Here is a 16,880-nt window from a genome sequence, read left to right on the forward strand (position 1 = left end):
ATTATGTGAATTTTATCTCAATTTAAAGGGGGAAAAATGAAACCTTGAAATATTCCCACTATTGCTTTGCTTGACAGTTTGAGGAAGGATACTAGCAAGTCCCAAGGCTTGTAGAAATGGTCTGGGGAGAGTCAGAACAAAATGGAACAGTATTTTTCCTCCCTTCTGCTCAGTCTGAGGACTTGACTTTCAGGCAACAGAAAGGACTTGGGGAGCGCACCCTATCATACAAGCAAGGGGTGATGCAGGTACCCTCAATAAGTTCTAGGTTCCATAGGAAGGACACCCTGCCCCTCTGCTCCTGCTCAGCTGGAACAGGGGCGTCTGGCGGGACACACAGCGGTCCTCCCTTGTGGTTTAGGAGGGCGTCCTAAGTATAGGGCTGGCTCTTAAAGGCACAAGAGGACAAGTTTAAAAAAGAGAGAGAAGCCAAGACCGGTTTGGCTCAGTGGATAGAGCGTCGGCCTGTGGACTGAGGGGTCCCAGGTTCGATTCCGGTCAAGGGCATGTAACTGGGTTGCGGGCACATCCCCAGTGGGAGATGTGCGGGAGGCAGCTGATCGATGTTTCTCTCTCATCGATGTTTCTGGCTCTCTATCTCTCTCCCTTCCTCTCTGTAAAAAATCAATAGAATATATTTTAAAAAATAAATAAATAAAATAAAAAAGAGAGAGAAGAAAGTCCTGTCACTCCTAGAGACATGACCACACTGCGCTGTGGCCTTTTGCCTCCTGCGTGTGCAGCAGCTTCGCCTCACTCGGCAGACTTAAGGGCAAGGACAGAAATGGTCGCCTCTCTGCTGAAAACGAAATCTGTGAGCTTAGCTCAAGTGCAACTCAGAATGGGTATCACAGCAAAAAACGAGCACAAACTGAACAATAAAGAAGTAAAAATTATTCCGTAGTTTAGTTTTGTAAGTAACACTCATGTACATAGGCCTATAAAAATCTATTGTTTTCTCTTACGAATTAACAAAATTTATAGAAAAGATTAACTTCAAGAAAAGTCCACTAAGCGTCACTCCCTTTATTTACATAAGAAGGTTCAGTGGTTGTTTCAAAGTGGAAACACACTGCCCGACACCGTCCTGTGACCAGCGCATGCACCTCCCAGGTGAGCCTCGGGTCCTTGGGTAAGGAAGCACGAAGGGTCTACCTTCCCTGCTGTCAGCATGCGAGGGGACACTGTGTGGGGAAGGAACCACAAGAGCAGGGAAATAAACCGCAAGTTAACGGACTGTCACGGCTGAGCTGAGTTCGTATGCTGAAGTCCTAACCCCGAGCCTCAGAACATGACCTCACTGGGAGATAAGACCTGTGAAGAGGTGATAAGTTAGTGAAGCCATTAGGGTGGCCCTAATCCAATATGACTGGTGTCCTTATAAGAGGAGATGAGGACAGAGACATGGAGAAGGTGGCCATTGACAAGCCAAGGAGAGAGGCCTCAGGAGAAACCAAGCTGGCTGACACCGTGCCTTAGACCTCTGGCCTCCAGAATCGAGAAAATAAGTTTCTGTTGGGTAAGCCTCCAGGCTGTGGTACCGTGTTATGGCAACCCTGGCAAACGGATACGCAGGCCCACAGAGAACTATTTTCTTCCCAAAGGCATTGGCAACCACACTGGATGACATCTGTGACATAACGATCGCACCAGCATGCCGTCAGTCACAGATGCAGTGATTGTTACTCAGGGGTTCTCTGAAGCCCAAATATTACTTTAAAGGTTCCTCTAGGGCAGTGGTTCTCAACCTTCCTAATGCCGCGACCCTTTAATACAGTTCCTCATGTTGTGGTGACCCCCGACCATAAAATTATTTTCGTTGCTACTTCATAACTGTAATTGTGCTACTGTTATGAATCGTCATGTAAATATCTGATATGCAGGATGTATTTTCATTGTTACAAATTGAACATAATTAAAGCATAGTGATTAATCACAAAAACATTATGTAATTATATATGTGTTTTCCGATGATCTTAGGCGACCCCTGTGAAAGGGTTGTTCAACCCCCAAAGGGGTCGCGACCCACAGGTTGAGAACCGCTGCTCTAGGGTAAGAGATTGAGAAAGGCTGTTGGCTATAGAGCTCCCCCTTCCTTTGCATCTCATCTACTCGGACGCATCTCCTCAAGACCCCGCGCTGCTGCTCCACTTCACTCAGTGGCCTCAGTGTTTGCTAAGGGCCTGTTATGAGCACCAGGCGGGCGCTGGGGATGCCATGGTGAAGAGACAACTTCCCACTTCCTGGGATTTAGTCTGATGAGCGCCATGAAGGCTACTTTGTCATGTTCTAATAAATCCTATGGCAGCACTGGAGCCCGGGGGAGGGACATTTAACACCCTCCAGGATTCAAGGAAGGGACGAGAGGCAAAAAGCAGAACTTAGCCAAGCAAAGCAGGGCGAGTGCCAGGGATTCTTCTAGACAACGGGAAGAGCATGTGGAACAGCCATGGCAAATACAGCACGCCATGACCCTCTGCGCTCCGAGGTCACCGTCCTCATCGTGATGAGATAAAGTCACAGGTTATGATTTCAAATGGACTTGGGGACCAGGCCAATATCCCTGATGAAGTCAGATGCAAAAATCCTCAACAAAAATATTAGCAATCCAAATTCAACAATACACTAAAAAGGTGACACATTATGATCAAGTGGGATTTATTCCAGGGATGCAAGGTTGGTTCCCACAAAAACAAAATGAAGGCTAAAAATCATATGATCACATCAATAAATGTGCAAAAAAAAAAGCATTTGACAAAATTTAACATCCATTTATAATAAAAACTCTAAACAAAATGGGAGTAAAGGGAACATACCTCAACATACTAAAGGGCATACATGACATGACCAGAGGTAACATACTCAATGCTGAAAATCTGAAAGCGTTTTCTCTAAGATCAGGAACAAGACAAGGATGCCCAATCTCACCACTTTTATTCAATATAGTATTACTGTAAGTCCTAGCCACGGCAATCAGATAAGAAATAAAAGGCATCCAAAGTGGAAAGGAAGAAGTAAAACTATCATTACTTGCAGATGACATGATACAATATATATAGAGAATACCCTAAAGATTCCACAAAAAAAACTATTAGAAATAATAAACGAATGTAGTAAAGTTGCAGGATACAAAATTAATATTCAGAAATTGGTTGCATTTTTTATACATTAATAATGAACAATTAGAAAGAATTTTTTAAAAAATCCCATTTACAATTGCACCAAAACAATAAAATACCTAGGAATAAATCTAACCAGGGAGGTAAAGTAGCTATACTCTGGAAACTACAGTATATTAACGAAAGAAACCAAGAAGACACAAATAAATGCAAGGATATATCATGCTCATGGACTGGAAAAAATCATTAAAATGTCCATATGAGCCATGGCAATCTACAGAGTCAATGCAATCCCTGCCAAGATACCAATGGCATTTTTCACAGAACTAGAACAAACAATCCTAACATTTATATGGAACCACAAAAGACCCCAAATAGCCAAAGAATACTGAGAAAGAACAAAGCTGGGGGTATCAAGCTACCTGTTATCACACCACACTACAAGGTTTTAATAATCCAAACAGCATGATACTGGCACAAAAACAGACAAACAGATCAACGGAACAGAATCGGAGTTCAGAAATAGACCCATGCTTATATGGTTAATTAATCTATGATAAAGGAAGCACTAGAGTAAAGTAAAGTAAAGACAGTCTCATCATTAAATGGTGCTGGGAAAATCAGACAGATAAATGCAAAAAAATAAATGAAACTACACCGCTTTCTTACACCATATACAAACAAACTCAAAACGGATTAAAGACTCAAATGTAAGAGCTGAAATCATAAAACTCCTAGAAGCCATAGGCAGTAAACTCTTTGACATCACTCTTAGCAATATCTTTTTGGATACGTCTCCTAGGGCAAAGACAACAAAAACAAAAATAAACAAAGAGGACTACAGCAAACGAAAAAAGCTTTTGCCCCATGAAGAAAACCATCAACAAAACAAAAAGGCAACCTACTAAATGGGAGAAGACATTTACAAAGGATACATCTGATAAGGGGCTAAATATCCAAAAGAGATAAAGAAGTCACACAACTCAAAAGAGCAAAGAGTATGATTAAAAAATGGGCACAAGACCTGGATAGACAGGTCTCCAAACAGGACACACAGATGGCCAGACACATTAAGAGATGCTCAATGTCACTCATTAATCATCAGGGAAATGCAAATCAAAACTGTGATGAGCTATTACCTCACCCGTCAGAATGGCTACCATCACAAAGACAACAAACAACAGGGCAATGACAATGTGGAGAAAAGGGAACCCTCATGCACTGTTGGTAGGAATACACTGTTACAGTCACTATGGAAAACAGTATGGAGGTTCCTCAAAAAACTAAAAATAGAACTACCATATGCCCAGCAATTCTACTTCTGGGTATTTACCTGAAGAAATCGAAAACACTGCTTTGAAAGGACACATGCGCCCTTATGGTCACTGGCAGATAAAGATGACGTGGTATGTGTACACAAAAGAAAGAAATCCAACCATATGCGACAATATGGATGGACCTAGAGAATATTATGCTAAATGAAATCAGTCAGACAGAGAAAGACAAGTACCACATGAGTTCACTTATATGTAGAACCTAAAAAACAAAATAAATGAAAAAACAGAACAGAAACAAGCTCACAGATACAGAGGATAAACTGATGGTTGCCAGATTGGGGGTGGGGGCCGAGGGGCTGGGTGGTAAAGGTGAAGGGGAGTAAGAAGAACAAATTGCCGTTTCAGAATTAGTCACAGGGATGCAAAGTACAGCACCGGGAACGCAGTCCACAGCGTTGTAATGACTATGTGTGGTGCCAGGTGGTGCTAGACTTGTGCTGATCACGTTATACAGTGTCTTATCACTGTGTTATACACTTAAAACTAGTATAATATTGTATGTCAACTATAACAAAAATAAAAAGAGTGCTAACTTCAGCAGCACGTATACTAAAGTGGAACAAAACAGAGAAGATTAGCATGGTCCTTGTGCAAAGATAACAGGCTGGTTCATGAAGCGTTCCATATTTTTTATTGCATATTTGAAAGCTGCTAAGAGAATAGATCTTAAAAGTTCTCATCTCCCCCCAAATATTCCATAACTGTGTATGGTGATGGATGTTAAGTCGACGTATGGTGGTGACCATTTTGCAATATATGCAAATATTGTATCATGTTGTACATCTGAAACTAATAATGTCAATTATACCTGTATTTTAAAAATGTGGGGCAAAAAAAATAAAGGACAGTTTCACTGATTGTCTCTAGGTGCCCTTTAAACACTTCCATCTGGACGCTCATCTCATTATCATCCTGAACTCAAATGTCCCAGCTGACCACTCTCTACTTCCCAACACAGACCGCCCAGCGGCCACCTCCTGCCGCAGAGGAAGGAAGGCTTCCCTCTGCCCAGGCTGTGGGAGCTGGTCTAGTCTCCACCCTGCTGCCCACCTTCTCCCAACAGTCTCAGGCGCACACACATTTTCTCTCTCCCATCCTTCACACTGCGCCCCGCTTAGAATATCCCAGTCTATCTAAATCCAACCCTTCCTTTAAGAGTTCAAATTGTTGGGCAGAGTTTCCTGTATTCAGCAATCATATTACCTACACTGCCCAACTAGCGGACAAGGTCCTTCAACGTGGTACCAGTATTTATTTACTCGTCTCACTTTAATAAACACATATTTATGGAGGACCTACGATTATACACAGGAAACACAGTAATGTTCTGCCTTCACGAGGTTATATTCGGTAAAAGTAGATGAGACGCTTGACAGGTGACACACCAAACACTGTAGGGCAGCAGTGGTATCAGGAAAGACTTCACAGAGCTGGACCACGGCCCTGCTTGCTTCGGGTGTCTGCAGCAAGGGTCAAGTCACAGAACACCTTCGTATGAACAGCATTTGTAAGACCCATCCCCCTGTAATACCATACTGCCTTTATTCTAATCACCCAATTCCTTATTACCACAGAAAGCTGGAAACCAGAAGCGATGCTGTGCGCTTGATGACCACCGAGTCTGAGGTCCTCAGCCTCTGAGAGCCGCACACATACCATTTCCCCTCCACACTTCAGCCAAGTGGCAACTGCCTTCCCCAGGCTCCTTGCAAAACTCCACGACATCTCGACACGTCGTTTCTGGTGTCACAGGAACTTCGGTCAAAATCTGTTCATTGTTGCTCAAGAACACGGTTAGTATCATCTGTAAGAGAAAAGATGAAGTCAAAGCCACAACTTAGAGTCATTATCGTAAAGAGATTAATCTGTAAATGGAAAGCAACTCCCCACCTCCCCACAGCCACTCCACTCACCCCCCCCACCCCCCCGCCGCTGAAATGCCTACAGGATCAGTTTTTGGAAATGCAGTAACTGATTCTAAAGTTCATGTAGAAAAATTAAAATGTACAAACAGCCAGAAAAGTCCCGAAAGAGAAGAGTATTAGAAGGGAACTAGCACTACCAGACATCATAAAGTGTCAAAACAACACGGCACTAGCACACAGATAGACGGCGAGTCCAGACACAGGGGTGGCAGATGACGAAGGCGGCGTCTCAGTCCAGGAGGGAAAAGACTACACCATGAATGGTTTACATGCTACTAAACACCTGTCTGGAACAAATGGACTCGCCCTGCACATCACAAACCAGCAACAGTTCCTCACCGATCAAACATTTAAATGTAAATCGTAAAGATATGAAAGTTCTAGAATAAATGGGGCAAATTCCTTTTTATAGCCTTGGAGTACAGAAGCCCTTTCCAACCATGACTCAAAAAACAGACACCATTTCGAAAATGATATATTCAAGTAATTAAATATAAGAATCTTTCACAAAGCAAAAAAGACAAACTGGGGAAAAATATTTGCAGCTCATATTACAAACAGAAAGCTAATCTCTTCAATATATAAAGGGCTCCTAAATTATAACAAAAAGACCAAAAATCCAATTTATTTTTAAAAATTGGTTACTAATGTATCACAGTAAAAGAAGTGCAAGTGCCCTTAAATATAAAAATACATTACAATGTATTTGAAAAAATTAAAATTTTCTAGCATTTTTTATCTTTAAAAAAATCCTGCCACTTTGCCCTAGCCGGTTTGGCTCAGTGGATAGTGTCAGCCTGCGGACTGAAGGTTCCCGGGTTCGATTCTGGTCAAGGGCATGTCCTTGGTTGCTGGCTCCTCCAAAGCCCGGGCCGCGTGCAGGAGGCAACCAATCGATGTGTTTCTCTCCCATGGATGTTTCTCTGTCTTTCCCTCTCTCTTCTACTCTCTCTACAAATCAATGGGAAAATATCCTCGGCTGAGCATTAAAAAAAAATCCTACCACTTTGATCTAAGATCTGAAGAGGTCATGTCGGAAGAGAATTTTTTTTAAAAAAAGAACATTACTCTTAAAGTATAATTTAAACCAAAGATTTTATTTTATCGGACAGCATTATAAACATTTGCTTAATCTTTGTTCAAAATCAACAATAAAACCTGCATTTGTCCCCAAATTCTCATCTTAAAAATCTTTTTTCTTAGAAGAGCCCTAAATTTCTAAGTCTTGCGATTAAACATCTTTATATCAATGGTCAAATTTTATGTAACCAAAATTGATATAGTTGTGAGCTGGTCTCCTCACCACCAATCTGCCCACTCCCACCTGCCCCTCCAGCCCCTGCTCTCGCCCAGGAAAGCCGCTCCCTTGCAGAGCACTCAGGAGCCGCACTGCCTGACAGCACCCCTGCCAAGGCTGGTTTCTGGAACATCAGCATGAACCAGGTGTCTCTTCCGGGGACTTAGACTCTAAGGCTGATCTGTTCAAAGGCTCTTCCCTCCGAGACTCTAGGGGGCTTGGATTTCACGGGGACCGGGACCATCTGGGAAGGCCTAGCCTACAGGATTATCTGCAGAGTCCCTTCCTCTCCTCCGCCCTCTCAGTCCCAGTGCCTTCCCACAGCGAACCTTGACCTTGCTCCCTCAACTTCTCTCAGGCTGCTGGCCCTCTGCCCATGCACTCATCCTATCTGCTTATAAACTCCTAGTCAACCTTCAAAATTCAGCTTATACGCTACCACCTTTGCAAAACCTCCTTTCGCCACCTACTCTCACCAGGGAGGACTCGCGGTCCCTCCTTTGTGATCCCGGAACTCTTCACAGGCATCTTTGTTACATCACAGCACTAACACCCCTCCGCCCAATCCACCCGGGAATCTTTCATTACCACAGCCTCATCAGTATACGTGTAGGGGGCACATTAACGTCTCATTAACGTCTGGTCCGCTCCATGAAAGACCCACAAATGTAACACCTCCACCATGCCATGGGACTGAGGAAATACTGCAGGAATCTAAGGTACATCCAATCTGTGCAATAAAAAAGCACTTTTCCTTCTGTTCTTCTTGGATATTATGAACACATTTCTATCTTATAAGAACTTTAAGTTATTTCTGCTCATTAACCCATAAAACAAACACACACACACACACAAAAATATAGGGGCCCTAGCCAGTGTGTCCAGTGGTTAGAGCATCAGCCCATGCACCAAAGAATCACAGGTTTGATTCCCGGTCAAGGGCATGTGCCTGGGTTGCAGGTTCAACTCTGGCCCTGGTCAGTGCATGTGAGGGGGGCAACCACTTGATGTCTCTGTCTCACATCAATGTCTGTCTCTCTCTCTCTCTCTCTCCCCCCTCTCTCCCTTCCACTCCCTCTAGAAATCAATGGAAAAAAGATCCTCAGGTGAGGGTTAACAACAACAAAAAACAACTGAGGGCTCTTGAATATTGAAATAAATGAGCTGGAATCTATAGAATTGGGGATAAAATAGGTAATTCCTGGATCCAGTGCAGACAGGTCCAGACTGAAAGGGCCTAATGCTCTAAGTTTCACCAGAACAGCTGAGCTGGAGCATGTGTTTATCCTCTTTACACACATTTACTTTTCACTTCTAATGGCAAAGATTTTCCTTTGTGATTTCATAGCCAGCTGTCCAAGACCTAATAGTCTTTTCCCAAACCATGCTTTATATATCAAAATTTCCAGTTAGGCCCTAGCCAGTTTGGCTCAGTGGATAGAGCATCAGCCTGTGGACTGAAGGGTCTGGGGTTCAATTCCTATCAAGGGCACATGCCCAGGTTGCGGGCTCGATCCCCAGAAGGTGGCATGCAGGAGGCAGCCAATCAATGATTCTCTCTCATCATTGATGTTTCTATCTCTTTCCCTCTCCCTTCCTCTCTGAAATCAATAAAATTATATTTTAAAAATATTTCAAGTTAGTAAGATATTCCCAACACTTCCCCTGAGTGCTATTCCTACCGCTCCCTACTAACCAGCAGAGCACCGCTCTCCTCAGCCTGCCCGTGGGCCTGCCACAGCACCCCGTGGGCTGTTCTCCGCATATAAGCCAGTGAGCGTTACACAATCATTTGCTTCTGGAAGATGGGGCTCCGGCCAGATCCGGGCCTCACATGCTCACTCCCCACCAGAGCACACAGCAGCCCCTTTAACACTCAGAAAGACAGAGTTCTTTATGAACTTGCTGTCAGAATGAATGACGGCAGGACCTATTCTGGGGCACTTTTCAGCTCATGAATAAGTTCAACATGACAGGGGAGGGGAGAAGAGGTGGAATGGCGGAGTTGGGAGGCTGAACACGGATCTTTAAAAGTTAAGAACACCCAGGAAACTTATGCAAAGATCACTAAAACATTACTTTTTAATTCTACTTTATAGTCTTTAGAAAACCCTATATTTCCTAATCTTAGCAAAATTCATTTCCCCCATCTTTATTATTCAACCAAAGCTAATTTCATTATAATCATGACAGATTAAAAAGCTTTCAAGATAATTAAGTTGGCATTGACCTGGACGGCACATATTTCCCTAAAGCAGCATCTAAAATTAAAGCTGAAAAGGCATGTGACTGCTACTGTTATTCTAGCAAGATTGCCTTAGCTAAAAATACCTGAAGAATCTCCAACACAAATATCAGAGTATTGATTCTAGGAGCACTGTGTTTTGTTTATATAGTAATATCTTAGAAATCACAATATATCTTACAATTGACATGTCACAATTTAATGAGTAGTGTTTTTTCCTTTCTTAATAGTACATGTAAAATAGAGATGGAACCCACTAGGGTTAAGGATTAAGTGAGCAAGGAAAATAATTACAGGAAAAAATAAGTTAAAATGTTTAACTTTCCTAAAAGATTAATGTGTTGAAAATAAAAGATTTGGTTACATGCAGTTAGAAACACACAGATTTACACAATGTGCTGTAACAAGTATTTGATGACAAGACGCCTTTGCTCAACTGTTCCCTCTGTCCTGCTCCTGCCCCTGCTCCTCCTTCTCCATCACCCCTAATGCCCACCTTTCAGAAGTGCTTCCTGACCCCGTCCACCCATCCAGACCCCGCCCACCCATCCTGACCCCGTCCACCTATCCTGACCCAGTCCACGCATCCTGACCCCGCCCGCCCATCCTGACTCAGTCCACGCATCCTGACCCAGTCCACCCATCCTGACCCCGCCCGCCCATCCTGACCCAGTCCATGCATCCTGACCCAGTCCATCCATCCTGATCCCGTCTACGCATCCTGACCCCGTCCACCCATCCTGACCTAGTCTGAGACAGAGGCTCCTTCTGCTCTCCTGTAACAGACAGTGGCTATTTTTAGCACAACATGCTTACACTAAATTATCAGTGGTTCTCATGATTATGTACTCTACTGGAACAGTGTCTGTGACTCACAGGAGTGAGTTGTGACCTCGTCTTGAAATCAACAAAACATGTCGCAATATGCACGTATTTTTATTAAAAAAAAAAAAAGGCCTGTCCTAGCTGGTTTGGCTCAGTGGATAGAGCGTTGGTCTGTGGACTAAAGGGTCCGGGTTTGATTCTGGTCAAGGGCACATGCCCAGGTTGCAGGCTCCATCCCTAGGAGGCAGCCAATCAATGACTCTCTGTCATCACTGATGTTTCTATCTCTCTCTCCCCTCTCCCTTCTTCTCTAAAACCAATATATATATATTTTAAAGGACTGGTACACCCAGAAGGACTGTAATGGCACTGAGGGCAGGACACGTGTTCTCTCTCTAACTCAGCGCTTGAGTAAGAGCTGCACACACATGCGGTGCTCAGAAAATGAGGGAGGGAGGCAGGCAACTGCAGAACTGCATCAAGTAACTTGAGTCACCTTATCCTTTTAAGAATGTTTGACTATGAAAGAAAATCAATTGGAATCAATAACTCATTTAAATAACCTACAAAGAACCTTTAAAATGGTTACAAACTTGGCACTGGCCGGCGTGGCTCAGTGGTTGAGCATTGACCTATGAACCAGGAGGTCATGGTTCGATTCCGGGTCAGGCACATGCTCAGGTTGTGGGCTCGATCCCCAGGAGGGGGCTTGCAGGAAGCAGCTGATCCATGATTCTCTCTCATGACTGATGTTTCTATCTCTCTTCTTCTCCCTTCCTCTCTGGGATCAATTCAAAAAAAGGATGTAGAAACCATTAAAAAACAGGAACTATCTGCAATAGAGACATGCAACAAATCCTCACGCTCTATACAACGTTTCACAATGCTGTATGTTAACTATGCAATGACACAATGTTACATGTCATGTGTATCAATAAAGCTCGGGGAAACCACCCAGCACAAAGAAAAGAAAGGGACTATCATATTAACAGAAAAGACAGACAATGACTGTGTTGATGAGGATGTGGAGAAACAAATTCGTGTACATTGGTGGTGGAAATATAAAATGCTATAGCCATTTTGAAAAACCGTTCAGCGGGTTTAAATGTTAAACATAGGTTTACCATTTAACCCAGCAATTCCACTCCTAGTTACCTACCCAGAGAATAAAACCACCCGTTCACACACAGTCTCATATGTAAATGTTCCTGGCAGCATATTCACAGTAGCCAAAAGGTGGGAACATCCCAAATGTCCATCAACTGCTGAATGAATAAAATGTGGTAACCGTACGATGGAATATTGTCCAACCATAATAAAAAAGAACAAAGTACCAACACAGGCCACATGGGTGGACCTTGAGAGCATGATGCCAGGTGAACGAGACCAGACAAAAGAGGCCACGTATTATAATGATTCTATTTATATGAAATGTCCGTATTAGGCAAGTCTATAGAGACAGAAGTTAGGGGACGGACTGCAAACAGGCCCCACATTTCTCTTTTGGGGTGACAGAAATGTTCTAAAATTAGACTGTGGGGGTGGTTGTACAACTCTGTAAATTTATTAAAGATCACTGAATTGTTGACTTAAAATGGCTGCATTTTAGGTACATAATTATACTCCAATAAAGCTGTTTTTAAAAAGTAAACTTCCAGAAAAGGAGATAAAAGAAGCTCTACTGGCATGGCACAAAAAAGCCTGAAATGAGAAACTCAATGAACACAACATACAGACAATGTATTACAGAATTGTACACTTGAAACCTATATAGTTTTATTAACCAATGTTACCCCAATAAATTCAATAAAAATTAAAACAAATAAAAAGGAGCCCTGGCCAGTTTTTCTCAGTGGCTTTGGGTTCGATTCCCGGGCAAGGTCACATATCTCGGTTACAGGTCCTCCAGCCCCGGTGGGGGCCCGTGCAGGAGGCAACCAATGGATGTGTCTCTCACGTTGGTTCCTCTCTCTCTCACTCTTTCCCCTCCTCCCTCCCTTAGACTCTCTCTAGAAATCAATGGAAAAAATCTCTTTGGGTGAAGATTAAAGAAGAAGAACCTCGGGTTCTCTCCTTGGCTCTGCGCTGACTTGGCTGCCGGGGGAGCTGCTCCCTGGTCCACCTCTGTGTCTTCCCTTCTCATCAGAGCTCAGCAGATACGAGGTTGGGACGCCCTTTAGGACAACCCCTCAGCTCAGCAATCCCCACCTACTGCCACTCTCTAGTGGAAAAGGAACGCAGGGGTGACAAAAAACAATCGAGGAGAAATAAGATAATAAAAGCCAAAGCAATTTTAGTAACCTGTGAAACTTACTTGGTAGCTTATGAGGAAATAGCACATAAAAGCCATAGAAAGGACCAGTGGGGTGGGAACAGGACATCAAAAGCCCCCTTCAGCTTTCCTGTGGGCCACCTGCCCATCTGAGAATCAGCACTAAGCTCCCTTCCGGCCCGACATGTTGCAACACTGTCCACCAGTTCAGACTCAGCAGCATTCGGGCTGTAAGGAAAGCTAAGCTGAGACATGGCCTCGGATGCCTCTTCCCACTCCTACCTGCCTCTCTGAGTGAACAGCACACCACCCAGCGCCAGGAGCACAAACCAGACACCGGAGGCCCCTCCTACCCCACAGTCCATCGGCGGTACTCTCGGCCCTCAGGGAAAAGCACACAGAACCTGGCAGCTCTCTCCACCGCTCCTCCCCGGCCCACGCCACCTCACCCCGACCGGGCGTCGGCAAGAGCCACCTGCGTCCCCACTCTTGCCCCTCGGATACCACTTCACTCCAAACCCTCCGTGGTGTCCCAGCTCTCGAAGCGTCAACTCCAGTCGCAGGTCCGGTCCACAAGGTCCCACATGACCTGCACCGCAGACACACACCTCTCACCGCACCTCCCTTCACCCCCTGCTCCACGCGGGCACTGTCAGTGCTCTCCCAACAGGGCGAGCCACTCCTGCCTCGGCCTGTGCACTTGCTGCTCTCTGATTAGACCACCCTCCCCTCAGCTACTAACGTGCCTGCTAATCTACTTCCAGCCCCGGCTCAAACGTCACCTCCTCAGGGAAGCCTTCCCTGGCCAATGTGCCCAGCAGCACTATTCCACCACTCTGTCCTCTCGCTCTACTCTAGTTTTCCCTCCTTAGCACTTACCGCCACCTCACCTGTGGTGTGTACCTGTGTGTTTATCCTCCGCCTCCTCCCCCCGAACATGCTCTCTGAGAGCTTGAGCCTTAGTAAGTTCACTGCTGAGTCAGTAGAGCCTGGAGTGGTGCCTGGCATACAGCAGGCACACAATCAACTCCCCAGCTATAAAGGCTCTTTTTACAACAGGTGGAGACATGCAGGGTAGGTGGCTGTCTTCTCATCGTCAAGGTCTCAATAGAAAAAGATGTCCAATATTTTACCCTCTTGTCCACATCAGAGAAGAAAAAACACCTTAAAAATGTTAGCGTGAGCACAGCACTGTCTACGCCTGGTTTTCTCTAAAGCTGAGCTGGAAGACCACCAACCCCCGCCGCGGAGCGCAGTGTTGCTATTAACCACGTGGCATCCTGTAAGCCTCCCATCAGTGAGGCTCATGTATCCGTGGCCTACAATTCCACTGGAGACTCAGTACAACCTCTTCTTGCCGAATTCTTTGAAGACCGAGCCGAGGTGAAGAGGGAGAATGGAAAGCAATTCCTAAAATAGCTAAGAAAGTGTGGGAGTTGGAATCCGCCTCCTGGTGTTTAAGAGGCTGAGATAACGGGGAGCCGGCAGACAAGCCTGGAGTCGGCTCTGGAATTGGGAGACCAGTTAACCAAGCTCCCGCCAACAAAGAATATGGTTTCGTATGCTTCCTGGGGAAGTTCCTGGAGGAACAGGAGGAAAGCACAGGCCACCGCAAATCCAGCGAGGCTATCGTGAGCGATTAGAAACCAGGCCCCGGAGGGGGCGACGCCTTGAAGAAGCCTGCGGACGCGTCAGGTAAGCAGACCTACAAAGCAAGTCTTCCCATCGGAGTAGGTGCCAAGATCAGCTGCTTAGCATCTTGATCTCCACTTGACAGAAGACTGCTCTCCACTGCAGTGTGTACAAATAACCCTATTTTTGCATCATCCGAAAAAATGTTACGTAAACATCAGGCGCCAGCATACACCGTTGTGATGTTTGGCAGGATTCACTCACACGCAGGTGTCATGGCCATGCCTGTTACAGCCTTCCCTCTTTCCACAAGGTGGCGCTGCAGGGTATCGGTTGAGTCCCCCACCATCCCACCCCCTCTAAATATTTGGGGAAAAGAATGACCTCTGAAGAAAATAGAGGTGCAGGTTAGATCACGTTAAGCTCCGTTTCCATAACTGGAATTTGTGTTATTTTGGCAAAGAAGCAGAACTGACCCTTGGAGAACAGTGGTCTTTACAAATATGAGCACTGTAGGAGTGCATATTTAACCATGTCTCGTCTGTGAGGACAGAGACAGTTAAAATTATACCCTTTTTTGGGTCAGAATCCAAAAATATATTTGTTGGTGTGCCGAAGGATTTTAGTAATTAGTTTGTGTGTGCCATGAGATGAAAAAGGTGGAAAATCGTTGCATTAAGGTGTTCTTTCAGGGGCTTAATTTTGCTAATTATCTGTGGTGGTCAGCGCACGTCATTCCTGGTGGTCAGCACACACCATAACAAGCGATCGAACTCTTCGTCTCCCGGTCAAACTCCTGAGGGGACACTTTGCATATTAGCCTTTTATATATATAGATAGACTAGAGGCCTGGTGCACAGATTCGTGCACTGGTGGGTGGCATGGCCTGCAGGGATCACCTGCTCTGGGAGCACAGCTCATCCCGGTCAGCTGAGCGGCGCTCCCACTGTGGGAGCACACTGACCACCAGAGGGCAGCTCCTGCGTTGAGTGTCTGCCCCCTGATGGTCAGTGCACATCACAGTGACTGGTCGACCCGCCGTTCTGGTCGTTCCGCCATTCAGTCAGTGGGCTTTTATATGTATAGATGTATCAACATTAGTTTATCAACTGCAACAAATGTACCGCACTCTCTCAAGATGTTAATAATAGGGGAAATGGTCAAGACTCAATTTTTGTGTAAACCTAAAACTGCTCTAAAAAATAGTCTATTAATTTAAAGTAAAAATAAAACAGTCCATCACACATGGCAAAAGTTCTCTCTTGAAAGTCTGACTCTGTACAGGGTGGGAAAAAGTAGGTTTACAGTTATGATACAACTAAATCATACAATAATTAATAATACAAGAATAAACCTATTTTTGCCCATCCTGTTTATCATTGCATAGAGATGTGTGCGTGGATATGTGTATGACTGAGTCGCTCTGTAAAGGTGTTTCCTCGTGTGGGCCATGTTTCAAGCAGTTTGAAAAGTACTGCTCTCGGGGCCTCATGAAACCCACCAGGACTAAATGAGGAATCATGCTTGGGGGGGAGGACATCACAGTGCCCATCATTAGGCACTGAGATGTCTACGTCGCACCTTCTCAATTCACACCAACTCTATGAGATAAGTACCACCTTCGTCCTGCAGCTCAGGGAGAGGAGGACAAGTTCAGTAAGTCACGGAGCCAACAATAAACGTGAGCAGTACTTAACCCTGGTCTGACTCCAGAGCTATGGCTGAACCCCTACTTCAAACTGCTTCAAAATAAAAAAGGAACGATAGCAAAAGTCTTAAATACTTTGCTACTTGCAATATACTCCCCGTTATTTAATAACCTCTCAACAAATTGTTTTATCTAGTTTTTATAGTTGAAACTATCTGAAATGCAACATTATTCATTATACAAGGGCACCAGAACAAAGAATCATGCATTCTTCTAAATCAGGGGTCCTCAAACTTTTTAAGCAGGGGGCCAGTTCACTGTCCCTCAGACCGTTGGAGGGCCGAACTATAGTTTAAAAAAAACTATGAACAAATTCCTATGCACACTGCACATATCTTATTTTGAAGTAAAAAAACAAAACGGGAACAAATACAATATTTGTATTTGCATGTGGCCCGCGGGCCGTAGTTTGAGGGCCCCTGTTCTAAATAATCAACCATAAAGGTTATCTCATAAAACTATATAAATGATCTGTAATTAAATTTTCTTGACCTTTAAAAAATTTAACTTAGGTGTTCCA

The 16,880-nt window shown here is 44.4% G+C and overlaps 1 protein-coding gene and 2 non-coding genes across 6 annotated transcripts in view; 2 read left to right on the forward strand and 1 right to left on the reverse strand.

Moving 5' to 3' along the window:
• The window catches only part of PPP1R13B (protein phosphatase 1 regulatory subunit 13B), a 77,262-nt gene that overhangs the window by 36,512 nt on the left and 23,870 nt on the right, over positions 1 to 16,880 (reverse strand). For 3 of the 4 annotated variants that reach the window (XM_070411789.1, XM_070411781.1, XM_070411798.1), the window contains exon 2: positions 6,113 to 6,260. In XM_070411789.1, the coding sequence (XP_070267890.1) occupies positions 6,113 to 6,260 (148 nt within the window). Of the gene's footprint in view, positions 1 to 6,025; positions 6,261 to 16,880 lie in introns of those variants that run through there. The other variant, XM_070411808.1, reaches the window with a different exon arrangement.
• Positions 283 to 410, forward strand: LOC139001455 (small Cajal body-specific RNA 11). The gene has a single exon (XR_011470022.1). It is a non-coding gene; the product is annotated as a small Cajal body-specific RNA 11 (non-coding RNA).
• On the forward strand, positions 4,982 to 5,087 carry LOC139000142 (U6 spliceosomal RNA). Its single transcript, XR_011469539.1, has one exon. It is a non-coding gene; the product is annotated as a U6 spliceosomal RNA (small nuclear RNA).

This window comes from Myotis yumanensis, unplaced genomic scaffold (assembly GCF_028538775.1).
Source record: "Myotis yumanensis isolate MYYU_CA2020_CCGP unplaced genomic scaffold, mMyoYum1.0.hap1 SCAF_1, whole genome shotgun sequence".
Classification (NCBI taxonomy): domain Eukaryota; kingdom Metazoa; phylum Chordata; class Mammalia; order Chiroptera; family Vespertilionidae; genus Myotis; species Myotis yumanensis.